This window comes from Solanum tuberosum, unplaced genomic scaffold (assembly GCF_000226075.1).
Source record: "Solanum tuberosum cultivar DM 1-3 516 R44 unplaced genomic scaffold, SolTub_3.0 scf00106, whole genome shotgun sequence".
NCBI lineage: Eukaryota > Viridiplantae > Streptophyta > Magnoliopsida > Solanales > Solanaceae > Solanum > Solanum tuberosum.
This window is the reverse complement of record NW_006239032.1, coordinates 416,759-434,476: the sequence shown is the minus strand read 5'-3', so window position 1 is coordinate 434,476 and position 17,718 is coordinate 416,759. Positions and strand designations below refer to the sequence as shown.

Genomic DNA, 17,718 nt, shown 5'->3' with positions numbered 1-17,718 from the left:
GAAATTATTACGTTGCTCCCATAAATGCTCTATTAATGCATTATGGAGTTCAAGATGAACATTTTTGTCCTTAATTTTTTTATGTCCAACTAAAAATTGTCCAAATCGGAGATTTTTATTTACCACAATTTTTGTCGTTGGAGTTGGAGCCTCTACAACATCTTCAATTGGTGCATTAAGATCACGTTCATCCTCAATTATCACGTTGTGCAGTATAATAGTCATTATATCATGTAGCATTTCCTTTCTCCAAAAACGTGACGGTCTTGCAATAATTGCAAAACTCCGAATGCACGTTCAACATTTTTTCGACATGATTCTTGTTTCATCGTGAATTAATTATTATGTCATGTATTGTATTTTATCTTGTATTTAAATTATTATGTTATGTATTGTATTGTTATCTTGTATTTAAATTAAATTTTCTTCTTACCATTTTAATTTTGTGCATTCTTTATAATGAAAATCAATAATAAAATATTATTGATGAAAATTATAAAAAATATATTAATTTGAAATTAAAGTAGTATATATTAAATAATATATTTTTTAAAAATATTATATTACATTTAAAAAGAATTATGAATATTAGCTATTTAATTAATGAAACTGTATGTAAAATAATATGTTAATTGGAAAGTAATGAAAATAATCATAAAATATTGAAAAAATGAAATAGAGAGTGTGAGGAGAACTACTATTCAACTCTCTAAATTTGAAGAATAGAGAGTGATTTGGAGGTGGGTTGGAGTGCGTATTTTCTATTTTACTCTCCAAATATAGAGAATGGAGAGTAAAATAGAAGTGGGTTGGAGATGGTCTAAATAAATAGTTACTCCCTCTGTCCCAATTTATGTGACAATCTTTGTTTTACGAGAGTCAAATATATAGTTTAAGTTTGACTGGAAATTTGCGCATTGAATCTTTAATTTTTTGAAGTGAAATCTATATATTTGAAGTGGATCTTTAATTTATGTGATGTAGTTTGACTGATACCGCCACATCACTATTAAATAATATGAAAAGATTTTACAATATTTCAAAACTACCTTTAATATAAGTGAATTATTAAATAAAATTGTACACTCTTGTGGATTTTTTTTGTCAAATAAGGGTGATCTCAATATAATATAGATAGTGTTATTAAATATTTGTTAAATAAGATATTTTAAAGTTATAATCTTTTGGAAACTAACGATGCATATAATTAAAAAAAAAAGATAAAAAGAAAAAAGGCATTCTAATTTCTAGAGCCGTCTATATGGGCTAGGCCCGTTGGGCCGGCCTGGCCTAACCCGGGATTTAATAGGGCTGGGCTAAGATTTTTGGAGCCCATTTAAGAAAAGGGCTTTTTAGCCCGGCCTGAATAAGTCTGCTGATTTGTGGGGCTTGAGAAATATAGGTAGGGCCGACCCGTGGGCCAAATAAAAATAATTTTAAAATTAAAGAGAGTCCAAACTCAAAATCTATTTAATATTTAACTAATTGAAACCGCATATAAATTGCAGATGAAAATAAAGATGTTAAGACAACCTTGCCACAAGCTGATTCAGATATGCTTGATGAAGATGATCATGAAGTGTTGATACGCCATAGATTTCATGATGTGTTAGATATGCCATAAGTTTCATGATTTTTTTTAAGGAGTTTATTTTTAACTTTTTTATGGTTGGAATATTGTCACATTTTTTGTATTTTAATGTAACAAAACAATTATGTTAATATTTCTATTCAGATATTTATACTTTTATTTGAAAAAACTTAATAAATATTATAAAGACAATTTTATTTGTGGATTGGATTACCAAGTAGTAACATTAACACCATGTAATATTGTTTTGTCGATATTTATGATAATATTTTTAAAATTATAATTTTATAATTTAATTTTAATAATTATAAAAAATATATAATTTTAAAGAAAAGTAGGCTGGCCCGGCAAGCCTGTAGCCCACGTACTTGTGGGCTGGGCCGATCGTTTTCTGGCCCACACCAAAAATGAGCTAGCCCGGCCTGACCCGTAAAATGTCAAAGCCTGTATGAATTAGCCCGGATGGGATGGGCTAGCCCATATTGACAGCTCTACTAATTTCTATGTGACTATTGTTTCTGTTTTTTTCTTCTTTTGTTTCTCTCATTTATTTGCTTCTCTTTTAGTTCAGACTTCAGAATTTTGGATCTAGCAAAACGTTAAAGTTCCAACTTCCAACAAATGATAAAATTTAGAATGAAACATAACATATTTTATTTTAAAACTAGAAAATATAGTTATGCAAGCTTATTATAAATCTGGTGGAAAAAATAAATTCCAAAATTATGCAAGTTTTTTTTTTATAAAATATTTAATTATATCTTTTCTGCTAAAAAAAGAGAGAAGATTTTTAGTCAATCTTCTTACAAATCTAACAAAATATTCGGCTGAATATATTATAGATCAATTTAAAAAAACTACTCAAGTTTAAATAGAAAAAAAATAATTTTATTATTTTACAAATCCGACAAAATATAATTAAGTGGTCAAAAAACTATATTTCACATAAAACATTTACCAAAAATAACTCAACGCTGTCCAAATTCAATTTAATCTTTTCTCTCTCATTAATATAAATCTGTATTTAAAGATCAGTTTTTCTCTGATCTTCTTTTTACCTTTGCTGAAGATCTCAGCATATTTTTTTTTTTGTATTTTTTGAAAAAAATGTCATCTATTTCTTCAAATCCGAAAACTGTAGAAGAGATCTTCAAAGATTATAGCTCTCGTCGTTCTGGAGTAGTTCGAGCTTTAACACATGGTACTTCGTTTACTTTTTATTTTTAATTTTTTGGAATTTGTCTAAAAATTGATTTTGATTTGTTTCAGATGTGGATGAATTCTATAATCTATGCGATCCAGGTAATTTGAAGTTAGTTTATGTTTTAGATTGGTTGATTTGCTTGTTGAGTTTTGAATTGCATGAGTTTTTTTTAGTTTATGGAGTGGATTTGGGTTTGTTTTAGTTAGTATTGGAATGAAATGGAGTTGGATAAAGTGGAATGAAACAGGAGATTCGTATAATCAGCTCCAATTAATTTGGAAATGAGGGATATTTGATTGATTTTTTCCTCAGATAGATTTAATTGGCAGCATTTTTCAGTTTACGCCTCTGTGTTTTGTTTCGTTTGAACTGAATTTTCAGATTGGATTTGTTAAAGTTAAATTAACTGTGGATGACCTGCTGTTGAAATGAAAATGACAAGAAATTGGTTTGCTTGGAAAATATCAGAAATGCTAACATTAGTATTTTGATAGTTGAGAAATTTAGTGTTTCCAACTTCGGAACTCAGAAAATAATGGACTTACTTTGCTGATCTTTATCATTAAATACCGGAGTTGGTTTATAACTAGGACTTGAATTCATGCTTTGTGCCTACTACACAAAATGTAAAACAAATTGGATTTTTAAAAGGTTTTACTTGGCCTGTGGCTTATTTAGTTTTTGTAAATTTAGGAAAAAAAACTTTTGTGTCCTGAATTTGTATGGTCCTTACTTTTCTGATTGATTGTTGTGTGATTCATGTTTTATTATGTGGGTGTAGAGAAAGAAAATTTGTGCCTATATGGACATCCCAATGAGACCTGGGAAGTCAACCTTCCTGCTGAAGAAGTCCCACCTGAGCTACCAGAGCCAGCACTAGGGATAAATTTTGCGAGGGATGGGATGAATCGGAGAGATTGGCTTTCATTGGTTGCTGTGCACAGTGATTGTTGGTTGCTTTCTGTGGCATTCTTTTTTGGAACTCGTCTTAACCAAAATGAAAGGTACTCTTGTTGTTCGTTGGAATTAGGATAAATTGGTATACACAGAAGTGCAAAATGATTTTAGGAAATGCAGGCTCACTCTCCACTGTTTCTCTTTGTCTAAGCTGCAATCTACCTGATCTCTCTCTTTACTGTAATACAAACTACAGTAATATTTTTCTTGATTCTTAAAAGAGGATATAGGCTACTTTTTCTGTATGGGTTATCTCTCTGTGACTCCCCAATGTTTCCTGCTATTCTTTTGTCGTCTCATGCTAAGAAATTTGATATTTGTTTTATCAAATATGTAAGTAAAGTTGCTAAATGGATAAAATTGAATGTTTTAGTGGTTATGGAACTGACTATAGCAGGGTGTATGTCCCAAAATCCTGCTCTAAAATTTGTTTTTGGTGCTGCGTGTTTTTGGAGAATTCATTAATAATCAACTATGCCTTAATCACAAACGAGTTGGTCCAGCAATTTGAATCCTCTGTGTATTTTGTTCTATTTGAGCTTATTTTGTTCCAACAGTGGTGAGTAGTATGTATCTTAAGCCTTAGGGTTCTCTAAATCTCACACTTACCTCAAATTGTTCACTGCCCAGCCCTAGTAAAAGTTATATAGGCTCTCCTTAGATATATGTAGCTTTCTTCAGATATCCTAAATCAGAGAACTCTAAGTAAGACTTGATGCAAGGAATCTATGGCATTTTCTTTATGCACCAATAAGTAACATGAGTGTGCAGGACTGGATAGCAACATTTTCAGTGTTGATGGGGACAGCAACATAAAATGAATTGCCCAAGTTAAAGTTAGAAATTCCCCATTGTTCATTTTGGGCTTCTACTAGGTATGAAGTTGATGATCAAAGGATTTGGCAACGAGTTTTAGATAGATGTGCTAAGAAGCTAGCCCCCGGAAAAACAGTGCCTATCCTTTCTTGGGAGGCTCACTTTAATCAATAGTGTATTGGATAGAATTCCTACATATTTGATGTCACTATTTTCCCATTCCTAGCTGTGTTGAAAAGACCATGAGAAGTCAGTTTCGTTGGGAAGGAGATTTTGATTGGAAAATGTTCCATTTTGTAAATTGGCAGAAAGTTTTCAAGGTCAAGAAAAGTGATGGTTTGGGAGTTAGAAATCTAAAACTTCATAGCAAGAGTTTGTTATTCAAATGCTTGTGGAGATGGAGAGGAAATGAGGAAGCAGCTTATCGATGGTATATGGTAGAGAAGTATCTTGGACACCCTGAGCAGTGTCCATGCCTTCAAAAAGTGGATTATCAGAGCACATAAGTTGATTATGGCGTAAATTTCTGAAATTCTTTTATGAAGGTTAGAAATTGGAGTTTGAATCAAATTCTGAACATATTTTGTCCGGAGGTGATAAACTGATGAACAGAATTTCTTACATTGTATAGTATAAGAAGGAATAAACAGTGTACAGTAGCAAGTGTATGAAGAGTAGCATACATAGGAATAATTGAGATTCAGTTTTAGGAAAAACTTTAATGATTGAAAGTTCTCGAAATTGATCAACTTCTACATTAGGTGGATTCTTTGATCGTTGGTGCTAGTAGGTTGAATTCTCAGATTTGGACAGAGTTGTTATAGTCTATTGCTAAAGCAAATATGTTACTGGGATTTACTTTGACCATAAAAGATGTAATGGAAATCACAAGCACCCTCTGAAGTAGCTTGTTTTTGTTGGATTGCAGCTAGAAATGCATGTTTAACTCAAGATATGTTGCAGATGCCAGATAGGGGAATTCCTCTGTGCAATAGTTGCTTCTTCAGTGAAATTTCTCAGTAATCTGCAGAAAATCTGTTTCTGCATGCAGTCATACAAAACAGTTATGGGATCTATTCCTGAATATGAGTGGTGAAAGATCTATTGTTTTGTTGGTAGAATAAAAACTCAGGAATAATCTGAAGCAAAGTTGAAAGCCAATTTTTTTGCAACTTTTTGACCATTTGGTTGGAACTGAGTACGAGACGTTTTGAGAATCAGAAGAATCATTTAGCTATTGTAAAATATAGATGTCTTCAAAATCTATACTTTTGGTGTAGGGGAAATATTGAGGCTTAGTTCAGTACACAGATTTTATAGAAGTTTTAAGATTGTAATAGATACCGCTTTCTGTAGTTTGTATGCTTTCACTACCTCCTTTTGTACTCCTTTACATTTCCTTACTTTAAAAATAGAAGAAGAAATATATCCATAACTCCCACTGTCTGTTAAGAACAAACCTTTACCCCTTAACATTTTTCTGTATGTTTTATCTTTCGTGATTACCATCTGATTGTTCAGTAATTTTAGCTGTGCTTTAGAGTCACTGGAGATTGTTGCAAGTTCTTTTGCTCATACATTGACTCTTTGCGGAGATTATTTTCTTTTGTGGACATGTTATGTCTGCTACTGCTTCTTATTGTATTTGATTTCTCTATGGCTACTGCCTACTCTACTATGGGCTTCTGTGGAGACCATGAAAAGGGATGATTTCTGAAATGTTGCCCATGTTATTTGAAATTGTATATTGTTCCTGTAGATGGGAAACCATGAAATGGGAGATGTTTCTCATAATGCAGCTTTAAACGGGCATATTTGTCCTTCTTTGTCTTGTCTAGTTCTTCTCCACTTCTAGTCTATAGCTCCATAGGCTTGTATTAGCCTGCCGCATTACATTAATTTTGGATTTAGATAAATATAGTGATGTTAGAATTTTCTACATTCGATCTATGTGCTTCGATAAATAGCATAAAATATTCATCTTAATTCTGTCATAATTAGGAATCTCAATAATTAGGTAACTTTCCTTATTTCATGTAGTACCTTAGTTCTAGTAGCCTCAAATGGAGCCCTCCTGTATATTGCCTATCACCAATTCAAGACAAGTTCTCTTTTTATCCCCGATTTTTCACATCATATATTAAGAGGATCTACGCTCTTTCTAGAGGCCCAAGTAGCTGCATCCAAGGGTCCAAGCCCAATTGGAAATGCACCATCTCCAAGAGTTAGTTGAGTTATGGAAATCCCTGAGAGAATGAACACTTTTCTAAGCGAAGAAAACAGTGTGGTCTAGTGGTCAATGAATTGGGTGCAAGTATAGAAGGTACAGCATTGCTATATATTTGAAAAAAAGTAGAGACCTAAATAGCTTGCCCTCACTGGTGGGCAGTCTTATGCCACCTACCCAGCCAAAAAATTTCCTTGACTCTATTTTACATTTCTTTTCTTTTTCTGGTAATCATCTCCTGATCCCCGCATGACTGGCTCTTCCAACTACTTTTCCTGTTTTGTTCCATCTTTCTCAAGCAAAACATTTCTGGAATTACTTCTTCGTTTCTTTCTTCTTAGTGATAATTATAGTCTGGTTTAATGGGTTTTATGTCTTTTCTCTGAACATTAAGGTCGTATTCCACTATTCCTTTCTTTTACTCAATGGACTTAAAGTTTGGGTAATGAGATCCTCTTCTAAACCTTGAATTTCTGGTCTTTGTTCTGTATATGCAAATTACCAGCAATAAATCCATGTGAAGAATTCCAGCACCACTTCTATTTACAGTAATTGTTCACTATTCAGGCAATACTATGTTATTGTCTGACTAACAAATTTTTGATAGTATTGCAGTGATGTTATTTTGAATATGATATGATTTAAGAATATTTTTTTCTGGCGTATTCAACTTGGTATATATCTCAGTTTCGTTTTGCAAACACAAGTTGCTTAGCTACTTTAAGTTTAAAGGGCATATAAAAGTCTTAAGAAAATTGTTTTAGTTATATGTTAGAATATTCTGGATACATTCTATGTGTTTAGCTTAATAGTATAAGCATATTCTGCCTAAACTTGTGGTCTTAAAAATGTCATATCATTTGTGTGGCCATAAGTGATCATTTGAAAGCACATATAAGGGATTACCGGCTCTGCTAAGTAGTAACACGATGTACAGAGTCTGACGGTCTTACACATGCCATTACATTTGTGAGTCTATAATAGATTATCATTAAGGATAACAATGGGAAGTTTGAGTTGAATTGTTTCCAAATTTAGAAAGAGGTTGTTGTTTTAGGAATAGACTAAAAGGAAATAGGGTAACATAATCTGGAATAGAGGGAGCAACTTTTTTACATGTGGCCTTTCTTATGCAACTTTTCCTGCAGCCAATGCAAGACAACTTGTCTCTTCTGCTTTATTTTTGTAGGTTGGCTACAGTCAGGCAAAAAGTCCAGTTGTCTTAGTTTTTATGTTTACTCAATGAGTGTTTGGATTAGTATCTATTACAAAGTTTATCACCTAGTTTCTGCTATTCGACAAAAGGAAATGTGATTTATCAATCCTTAAGAACTAAAAAGGAATTATTCTGGTTTGCAATTTTCGCTTCTTGTGTAGGAAGCGTCTATTCAGCATGATCAATGAACTTCCAACGGCTTTTGAAATTGTGGCAGAAAGAAAGCATGTAAAAGAGAAGCCCACTGCTGATAGTGGAAGCAAATCTCGTGGTAGTACAAAGGTATTACTTTCCGTCTGTTATTCCTGAATTAGTGGTGCCTTTTGTATTAATATGCTTACTGTAAAATCTTCAGATTATTAATGCTCGAGATTAAGACCATTAAATTCTATATAGAGTTCCTTATAGTTTCTCTTTCAGTATGTCCTGATTTAACATTTGTGTTTTCTTCCTCCCCGGGCACTAAAACTCTTGGTCTTACATTCTGTAGAAATCTAGTGATAGTCAGGCCAAAGGCACACCAAAGCTTGCAGATGAAAGTTACCCGGAGGAAGAAGAACATGGTGAGACACTATGTGGCAGCTGTGGTGGGAATTATAGTGCTGATGAATTTTGGATTGGCTGCGACATCTGTGAGAGGTGGTTCCATGGGAAGTGTGTTAAGATAACACCTGCTAAAGCTGAGAGTATAAAGCAATATAAATGCCCGTCGTGCAGCTTGAAGCGTAGCAGAGTACAGTAGCTATTTCATGAGGGCCATAAGTGCTGTTGCTCTGACCCATTAACAGAATAGTATAGCAATCTTACATTTGTGATTGATATTCTATTGTGATGTTTCCTTACATGACTCTTGGGAAGGAAATATAATTTTACTTTCTTCTGTTAATCCATGTTTGGATGTTATTAGCCCCATATATAGAAAAACTCTTTTAAGTTATTGTAAAGGTTCCTATACTGTATGGTTTTGTAGTTGAATAAACTAATTGATGCTTTTGGATTTTTGAAAAATGGTGTGTTAGCTAAATGCTGTTGGGATCTTCATAAGACAGACTGGGAAGAGCTCAGAGGCTATGCAAGCATGGTTCAAGGGCCCTGGATTGGGATGGGACATTACACTGCTGTTTTGTGCAAGGAGGATAGAATTGCTGGATCACCTGTCCCAAGATAATGAGTCTCCCAGACGGGCAAACGTTTTGAAGCCTCTCAAGATAATGTGTCTCTCAAATGAGCAAACGTTCTGAAGCCTCTCAAGATAATGTGTCTACCAAACGGGCAAGTGTTTTGAAGCCTCCCAAGATAATGTGTCTCCCAAACGGGCAAACCTTATTGTTGTCTGCTTATGATTAAAAAGATTCTAAAAAATAAAATTAGTGTCTTTTTCTAGATTTCAAACATTGCATTAACCAATCATTGTATTGAAATAAAACAACACTATTTCAATATCATTATATCAACTTATCAAATTCTTGAGCTAAATTTTATCATTCTAACTTTATGTTATATATATATATATATATTATTTTTAATTGAAAATTTGCATTGTAAATATTCTTACTTCATAAATCATAAGCTAAAAATATCACAATCTTTCCTCGAAAAGAAATTGTTAAAACAGAACGGTTATTATAATGATAATTAATGGTTTCACATCTAAAGAAAATTTAAAAAGTAACTTATAAAAATCTTACAATTTTTTTTAAAAAAATAAATAATTTAGACATTTTTTTTAAAGTTTGACTTTTAAAATTTAGGCCCTCAATTTTATTGAATCGACCCAGCAAATTAGATTTTAAAAAATTGGGATTTGAGACTCAGTATTTCATCTCATTCAACTTTCCATGGAATACAAATCGAAGTACAACACTAAAGCAAATGGCTCTGTTAAAGTCAAAAACACATGTTTTTATATGCATGTATATATCCAAGAAAAAAAAGTGTAAGTTGAAAAAAAGTCAATACATTTTAATCAGTTTGAATATTTTTTACAAATTAATGTAACCTTTGCGAAAAGCACGAATGTGCTATTCAATAATATTCTTACATATTTTTTAGTGTTTGACAAGTAAGTCAAAAATATTATTAGAAACACATTTATATCTAATCAGATAAATACTAAAGATAAGAGTGTGTGATGATAATGATGAATATATGAACCATACCACTATGGAGGATGTGGTGGAATAAGATGTGTTTGAGGATAATCAAAAGAGTGAATCACACTTTTATGTAACTTGTTTTCTTATGTTCTTCATTTTGAAGTAAATTTAATCAATAAAAAAAATAATAAATATATTTCTTCGTATCAAACTGAATTAAGCACATGCTAAATGGTTGGATGTTCAATTTCCCATGTGTTTGGTTTAGACAAAAAAGGCTAAAATTAATTTTTTTAAAATGAAGTTGGCCAAAAATGAATGAGACATTTGTTATCCTTTCAACCTGACAACTCTAATATATATATATACTAGACCCTTCGGGGTGGCCCAGTGGTTTGAGCTTGGGACTTCCATGTTGGAGGTCTCAAGTTCGAAACCCCTTGCCAGCGAAAGCAAGGGGTTTGCCTTCTGGGTCGAGCTCGTCGCACCAGGCTTGCCTGGTGCGGTTTACCTCTCCTATGTGATTTGCGAGCTATTGCATAAGAGTGGGGGTTTTACCCTGTGCGCACCCAAAGGGTAGCGGCTGCGGGTTTCCCTTGTCATCAAATTTTTTTTATATATATACTAGATAATGTGGCCCGTCCAATAATATAAATGGTATGTTTTGGGGATAATAACCGAGTTTTTGAAGCAATTGTTTGCGTGGATAAAGAAATAAGTTTTTTATCACAAATCTGTACTTTCTTTGACGCTATTTAAGGCATAATAAGACTATCCACATATACAACATTTTTGAAATATTTTATGTTGTCAATTATCATGATTTATAGTATTTTTACGCAATTTTTAAATATAAAAAGAACCAAAAAAAATAAGACAAATAAATTAAAATGGACCCAATATATGTTATTTTTGTTGTCTCAATTTATGTGACACAAATGAAATTTGGAGAGTCATCCAAATTTTCATATTTTTTTTAAAAATGTTTTAAGTTATTAATTATTGTGATTTATAATATTTTTATGTAAAAAAAAAATAAAAATAAGACAAATAAATTAAAATGGACCCAATATATGTTATTTTTGTTGTCTCAATTTATGTGACACAAATGAAATTTGGAGAGTCATCCAAATTTTCATATTTTTTTAAAAATGTTTTAAGTTATTAATTATTGTGATTTATAATATTTTTATGTAACTTTCAAATAACGTACATTACTGGTCACTTTGTCCTAATTTATGTGATATGGATAAAATTACAAAATTAACCCTTTTAAAATGTCTTTCAGATATTTTAAGTTGTTAATTATTATTATTTATAATACTTTTTTGATAATTTTAAAATGATATGTGTTATTTTTTTCTGTCCCAATGATGTGAGCCTGATAAAATTCTGAGAGTCAACGTATTGTATTATATAGCTTTTAAATATTTTAAATTGGTAATTATTGTAATTTTTAATGCTTTTTAAGTCATTTGTAAATGATATATGTTGCTTCCTTGATTGGAACTTTTCCATTTGTGAGATATATATATACACATATCGTGCTATGCACGGGCCCAATAATATAAATGGTATGTTTTGGGGCTAATAACGGAATTTTTGAAGCGATTGTTTGCGTTGATAAAGGAATAAGTTTTTTTATCACAAACATGTACTTTCTTTGACGCTATTTAAGGCATAATAAGACTACCCACATACAACATTTTTGAAATATTTTATGTTGTCAATTATCATGATTTATAGTATTTTACGCAATTTTTAAATATAAAAAAAACAAAAAAAATAAGACAAATAAATCAAAATGGACCCAATATATGTTATTTTTGTTGTCTCAATTTATGTGACACAAATGAAATTTGGAGAGTCATCCAAATTTTCATATATTTTTAAAAAATGTTTGAAGTTATTAATTATTGTGATTTATAATATTTTTATGTAACTTTGAAATAATGTACATTACTGGTCACTTTGTCCTAATTTATGTGATATGGATAAAATTATAAAATTAAACCTTTTAAAACGTCTTTCAGTTATTTTAAGTTGTTTATTATTATTATTTATAATACTTTTTTGATAATTTTAAAATGATATGTGTTATTTTTTTCTGTCCCAATGTATGTGAGCCTGATAAAATTCTGAGAGTCAACGTATTGTATTATATAGCTTTTAAATATTTTAAATTGGTAATTATTGTAATTTTTAATGCTTTTTAAGTCATTTGTAAATGATATATGTTGCTTCCTTGATTTGAGACTTTTCCATTTGTGACACATATATATAGATATTTGGTGCCCGTGCCAGCACGGGCCCAATAATTTTATTTTATTTTTGTTTTAATTTATGTGATATAAATGGAATTTGAAGATCAGTCGATTTTTTATATGTTTTCTTAAAAATATATTTGAAATTATTAAATTGTTGTTATTTATAGTATTTTTGCGTTAGTTTTGAATAATATAGGTTACTCATGTTTCAATTCACGTGAATAATCATAAATATTTTCAGTTGTTAATTTATTGTGAATTCTAGAAATTTTGACATTATTTTCAAATAGTACATGTTACTTATTCTATTCCAATTAGTCAACCAAATTTCTTATATGATTTTAAAATATTTTTAATTGCTAATTATTGTGATTTATAGCATCTTTTATGTAACTTTTAATAATATATAATTTGTTCAAATTCATATGACAATGATAAGATTTCAAGAGTCAACGCAATAAAAATTTAATTTTTTTAAAAATTTGTACCTCTAATATATTTTGTAGCTAAAATATACTCTCTCCGTCCACTTGTATTTGTCATGTTGCGCTTTTTGAAAGTCCATTTGACTAATTTTCAAAGTTTCAGATTGTATTAATTCGATATTTTTTTAAAAAAAATTAAATATGCAAAATCTATACAACAAGTACTATAAATTGTTATTTTTTGCCTATGAATATGATGAAAAAACACATTGTAAAATATTAGTTAAAATTCTTATAGTTTGACTCTAAAAAGGAAATCATAACAATTAAAAGTGCATAGAGAGAGTAGTAAATAGGTAATTAAATTTCAAGAAGTTTAAAATAAAAAGGTTAGAAAAAAAGAATTAAATAAACAACATATATTGAAAATTGAAAACATATAAATAATAAATGGGCCCAAATGAGGTCAAACTTTTTGGCTAATAAAGTAGTAGGTAATTAATGGTGTTAAAATTGTCCAATAATATAAATTTTAAAGGTACAACCATAAAAAGAAGAATGTACAACACTATGAAACACATATCATCCAACACTTGTCATGTTGATAAGTAGTAGATATTCCCACTTATTATATATAGTAATATATGTAGTATACCTAATTTTCAATCACAGATATAATAAATTTGATATTATTAGTTTGATGCTTTTCTTTAGTTTGACTTTGCATGTTACTATGCCTCAGTCTTGTCCGCTATTAACTTAACACATCTTTTTAAAAATAATAAATAATAAGGGTAATATTATTATTATTTTATCTTTTAACTTTATTAAATTGAATGATTTAAGAAATATGTTAAGTAAAGGTAAAATAGATACAAAAATAAATTATCTCTTAATTTTTTAAATTGAACAAGTATTATTAAATAACTGTTTTTAGCATAAAAATTAACTATTATTGAATGGAGGGAGTATCAAGATACAAACTACATTACTTCAACTGAAACTCCTAGATGTTGATATCCTACTAGTGAGAGCTGTCCCTACATGTCTCCAACATTATAATATATTTTCTTACTTGGAAAATAATTGGATCTTATCCTAAGTGATAATGATCACGTGGTTTAAACAAGAAATTATTATATATGTTGAGTTGAGTATAATAAACGCATAGTTATAATGTATTATATGCGATGAGAGAGATTGACAAAAAATATTTCACTTTCTAACATTTAAATTATTTAAATTTTGATTAATATATTAATTTTTTTTTTATTAAACGTAAAAGAAATTGTAATTTATTATATTTATGATATACATGTGAATATTTAAATTTCGTTGATAGAATCGTGCATTGGATAGAAAAGGTATTGGATATTCGCCTTCTATAACCTTAGTTACATTACAAGAAAATATAACAGAATTAGCTACGGAATTTATAGGCAATTCCTTGCTAATCTGTCGCTAAAAGACACCTAGCTAATTGAATTTTCTTATAAATTTATCGCTAGTCCGTAGTTAAAGAGAATTAGAGTGAGATTTTTATTGTTTAGTTATATACAAGATTTTGCCCATTGCTAAGTCCTCATCTTCTAGTAGTCCCCTCTTTTGAGCTTGTTTTTGAGGTTGATTTTAACGCCTAAATGGCATGATATCTTTACAATATAGTATTAAAGCATGACACCTGAAGTCAAATATTTGTAAACTAAATATTAAAAAATGTCATTTTTCTAGGCTGACTTAAAAAAAGAGAGATTACCACCTAAATTGAAACGGAGAATATAAAAAACCAATATTTCACTATTTCAAAGGGAAAAAAATATATATATTGAAGTTCCTTTATAAAGAAGCTGAATTTAGCAAAAATACAATAGACATGACATGATGGAAAAATCAAATTAAAATTATGCAATACTTTAAAATAAAAAAAGATAGTGTAATTATTTATCTTGGCGATTTTAGTGATTCAACTTGAGATTTTCCACAAGGACCCTTTGTTCTAATGAAAGCTCGATATTCGTTGAACGTCATCGGTAAATATAACGCCGGCCAATCCTCCGTCACAAGTTCATCTGCAGGTTTAATGAGAATATCACCTCCTGGATTGTAGAAGAACGCTAAAGAAGCACGTTCTTTCGCAGAATTAACGATTACACGATGCTCTATGCTCTTGTATATTGCGTTGCTTAATACCTGTAAAATGTACAACATAAAATGTGAACAAAAAAAAAGTAACTTGAGTATACACCGGGCCCTACATCATCACTCTACTATCTTCATACTCATTTCGTGAACCAATATTTCCACACTCAACATTATCATAAAAAGATACGTTACACTATAAAATGACTAATAGTTTTTTCTACCTAGCTATATATATAATTACCTGAATTTGATCTCCCATGTTGACGATGAAGGCATTAGGAACCGGTTTAACTGTTATCCAGTCATCACCACGACGGACTTGGAGGCCGGTGACGTCGGTGTCAGGGAGGAGAAGGGTCATGCCACCAGGATCAGAGTGGGGAGAGAGTCCAAGTGTTAGGTCAGGCTGGGGACATTTTGGGTAAAAATTAACCCTTAAACATGCACCTCTTTCATTGTCTCCACCAAATTTTGTGTGTAGATAATCTTCATTTAATCCAAGGTTTATCGATAAGATTTTAGTTAATCTTTTACATAATCTCATTACTTCTTGTCCATATTCAGCAATTATTTGCCTGAGATGTCATAACAAAAACAAAAAGTGATCAAAAAAAGAAGATAGAAGTTAGAACTTATAACTATAATTATAGTCCACAAAATGTATGAGTTTAAATTTTGATATGTTTTAATATATTATACTAAAAACCTTTTACATCATCATTGGATCACTGATTTGTTTTATAATGTGACATGTAATCTTTGATACGAGTATAATAAAGGTTTTTTCCATCTCGGATTGGTGAAAATTTTGTGCTATAAAATATAATTTTTCAACTCATTTTACATTGAATTATTTCATTGAAAAATACATGATGAAAAATAAATTATCACTCGTAAAATATTGAAAAACTTCATAATTTTTCCGTATGAAAACGTTACATTTATACAATAACACGTTTGTCACGGAAGAATTGTACTATTGGAAAACTTGAGGAAAGATAGAATGTCGATCAGATATGTCGACTAAAATTTATTGCTAATCATGTTGATGTGTTCATTAAATTTTTTTAAACCCGCGGTATTAAATGTGATAGATTTATAAAGCTATAAGATTATTTCATTAAGGATAAAATAAAAAAAATAAAAAATTAATTATTTTTAAATATATAAAAAAGAATGTGTCATTGTTTTAATTATAAGAAAATAGTATTCCCTCTGTCTCATTTTATGTGGTACTTTTCGAATTTCAAGATTCAAACAAGTCTATCTTTGACTGTAAGTTTGTCATAGATCTTTTAAACATTTTGAATTATCAATTATTGTGACTTATAGTACTTTTTACGTAGTTTACAAATATGTAAATTTCATTTCAAAAAAATTGAAGATTCCATACGTAAATTTCATGTCAAACTTAAACTGTTTGACTCTCAAAAAATGAAAAATGTCACATAAATTGGGACAGAGGGAGTAGTACATAAAATGGATGGGGGGGGGGGGTACTATATCAGTAATTAAGTAAATAAAAGTGTGTTATTTCTATCCACTAATTTTTCTTGGATCTATGAGATTACACACTTCAACATGATATCGAAGCTAACATATAGGTCCCGTGTTCGAGTCTCCCCACCACCAATTTATGTAAAAATAAATAAAATCACGCTATTATAACCAAAATGGTCACACAGTTCAACACGTTAAGATCGAAAAAAATAATAGTAATATTAAAGTTCACCTGCATGAAATAGGAAGACTAGGCCATTTATTCTCATCCTTCAATTTCTCAGGAAGATAATGAAGGAAGAAATAATCACACCAATCCAATTTAGCACCTTTCACCACTCCAAGTCTGCTTCCATAACCCTCATAAGTAATCGGCGAATTCGCAAACTTCTGCTTCTCATCCAGCGGGAGATGAAAGAACTCCCGCCAGACACCACGTGCGTTAGCCATAAGTTCATGGCTAACGCCGTGGTTCACCACCTGGAAGAAACCCCATTCGCGACAAGCCTTGGAAATGATTTCCATTGTCTCGTCGCGAATGGATTCATCCGATGACTTCAAGTTTTCAAGGTCAATCAACGGAATATTATCAACATGTGATGATGACAACGTTGTCATCTCACTTGGCCTGTCCGATGGGAGCTTCACGAAGTTTTCGGGAATTTTCTTAATGCCACTTTCGGACAGTTCATGAACTCGAATAATCGGCTCGGGCCAACTTTGTAACCGGCTCATGATTATTAAGTTGTAGTGATCGAATCGTTTGTTCAATACTGCTAACTATTTATAGTACAAAGTTTTGTTGGTTGTGGACAAGGTGGGATAATGATTAAAAGAAGCAAAATTAGCGTTAGCTATTAGTTGAGAAACGTGAATTTCATGGGATGTTGGGGTTTGTGCTATATTAAGTTGTAGTTTATTTGTTGTGTACTACTACTACACGAGGAATCTTAATTGTAGTTTGTCGATTGGAAAGAAATATGAGATGTATGGGTCTAGAGACTAGACTAGACGAATATTTATACTCCCTCTGTCCCATTTTATATGAGGTAGTTTGACTCGGCACGGAGTTTAAGAAAGAAAAGAAGACTTTTAAAACTTGTGGTCCAAAATGAATGATAGAAATTTGTGTGGCTGTAAATTATTTCATTAAGGGTAAAATAGACATTTCATAGTTAAATTGTTACTTAATATGGAAATGTGTCATTCTTTTTGAGACTGACTAAAAAGGAAAGTGAGTCATATAAAATGGGACAGAGGAAGTAATAAGTTAAAAA

The 17,718-nt window shown here is 30.9% G+C and overlaps 2 protein-coding genes across 2 annotated transcripts; one reads left to right on the top strand and one right to left on the bottom strand.

The window, feature by feature from the left end:
* The first annotated feature begins 2,568 nt into the window (after positions 1–2,568).
* On the top strand, positions 2,569–9,006 carry LOC102583083 (PHD finger protein ALFIN-LIKE 2-like). The gene is made up of 5 exons (XM_006349391.2): positions 2,569–2,792; positions 2,861–2,893; positions 3,577–3,799; positions 8,173–8,293; positions 8,502–9,006. Exons 1-5 carry the CDS (start codon positions 2,699–2,701, stop codon positions 8,751–8,753), a joined length of 723 nt encoding a protein of 240 aa, XP_006349453.1. The 5' UTR covers positions 2,569–2,698; the 3' UTR covers positions 8,754–9,006.
* A 5,616-nt stretch (positions 9,007–14,622) lies between these two features.
* On the bottom strand, positions 14,623–17,435 carry LOC102582404 (leucoanthocyanidin dioxygenase-like). The gene is made up of 3 exons (XM_006349389.2): positions 16,674–17,435; positions 15,183–15,516; positions 14,623–14,989 (listed from the first exon to the last, which is right to left on the bottom strand). Exons 1-3 carry the CDS (start codon positions 17,174–17,176, stop codon positions 14,741–14,743), a joined length of 1,086 nt encoding a protein of 361 aa, XP_006349451.1. The 5' UTR covers positions 17,177–17,435; the 3' UTR covers positions 14,623–14,740.
* Between the last annotated feature and the right edge of the window lie 283 nt (positions 17,436–17,718).

Excerpts from the sequence above, each read along its gene's own strand:
- LOC102583083 (XM_006349391.2), top strand. The coding sequence starts at position 2,699 with ATGTCATCTATTTCTTCAAATCCGAAAACTGTAGAAGAGATCTTCAAA. Across the intron at positions 2,793-2,860 it reads AGTTCGAGCTTTAACACATG|ATGTGGATGAATTCTATAAT; the intron begins GTACTTCGTTTA and ends GATTTGTTTCAG. Across the intron at positions 2,894-3,576 it reads CTATAATCTATGCGATCCAG|AGAAAGAAAATTTGTGCCTA; the intron begins GTAATTTGAAGT and ends ATGTGGGTGTAG.
- LOC102582404 (XM_006349389.2), bottom strand. The coding sequence starts at position 17,176 with ATGAGCCGGTTACAAAGTTGGCCCGAGCCGATTATTCGAGTTCATGAA. Across the intron at positions 15,517-16,673 it reads AGTCTTCCTATTTCATGCAG|GCAAATAATTGCTGAATATG; the intron begins GTGAACTTTAAT and ends ATGACATCTCAG. Across the intron at positions 14,990-15,182 it reads ACATGGGAGATCAAATTCAG|GTATTAAGCAACGCAATATA; the intron begins GTAATTATATAT and ends TACATTTTACAG.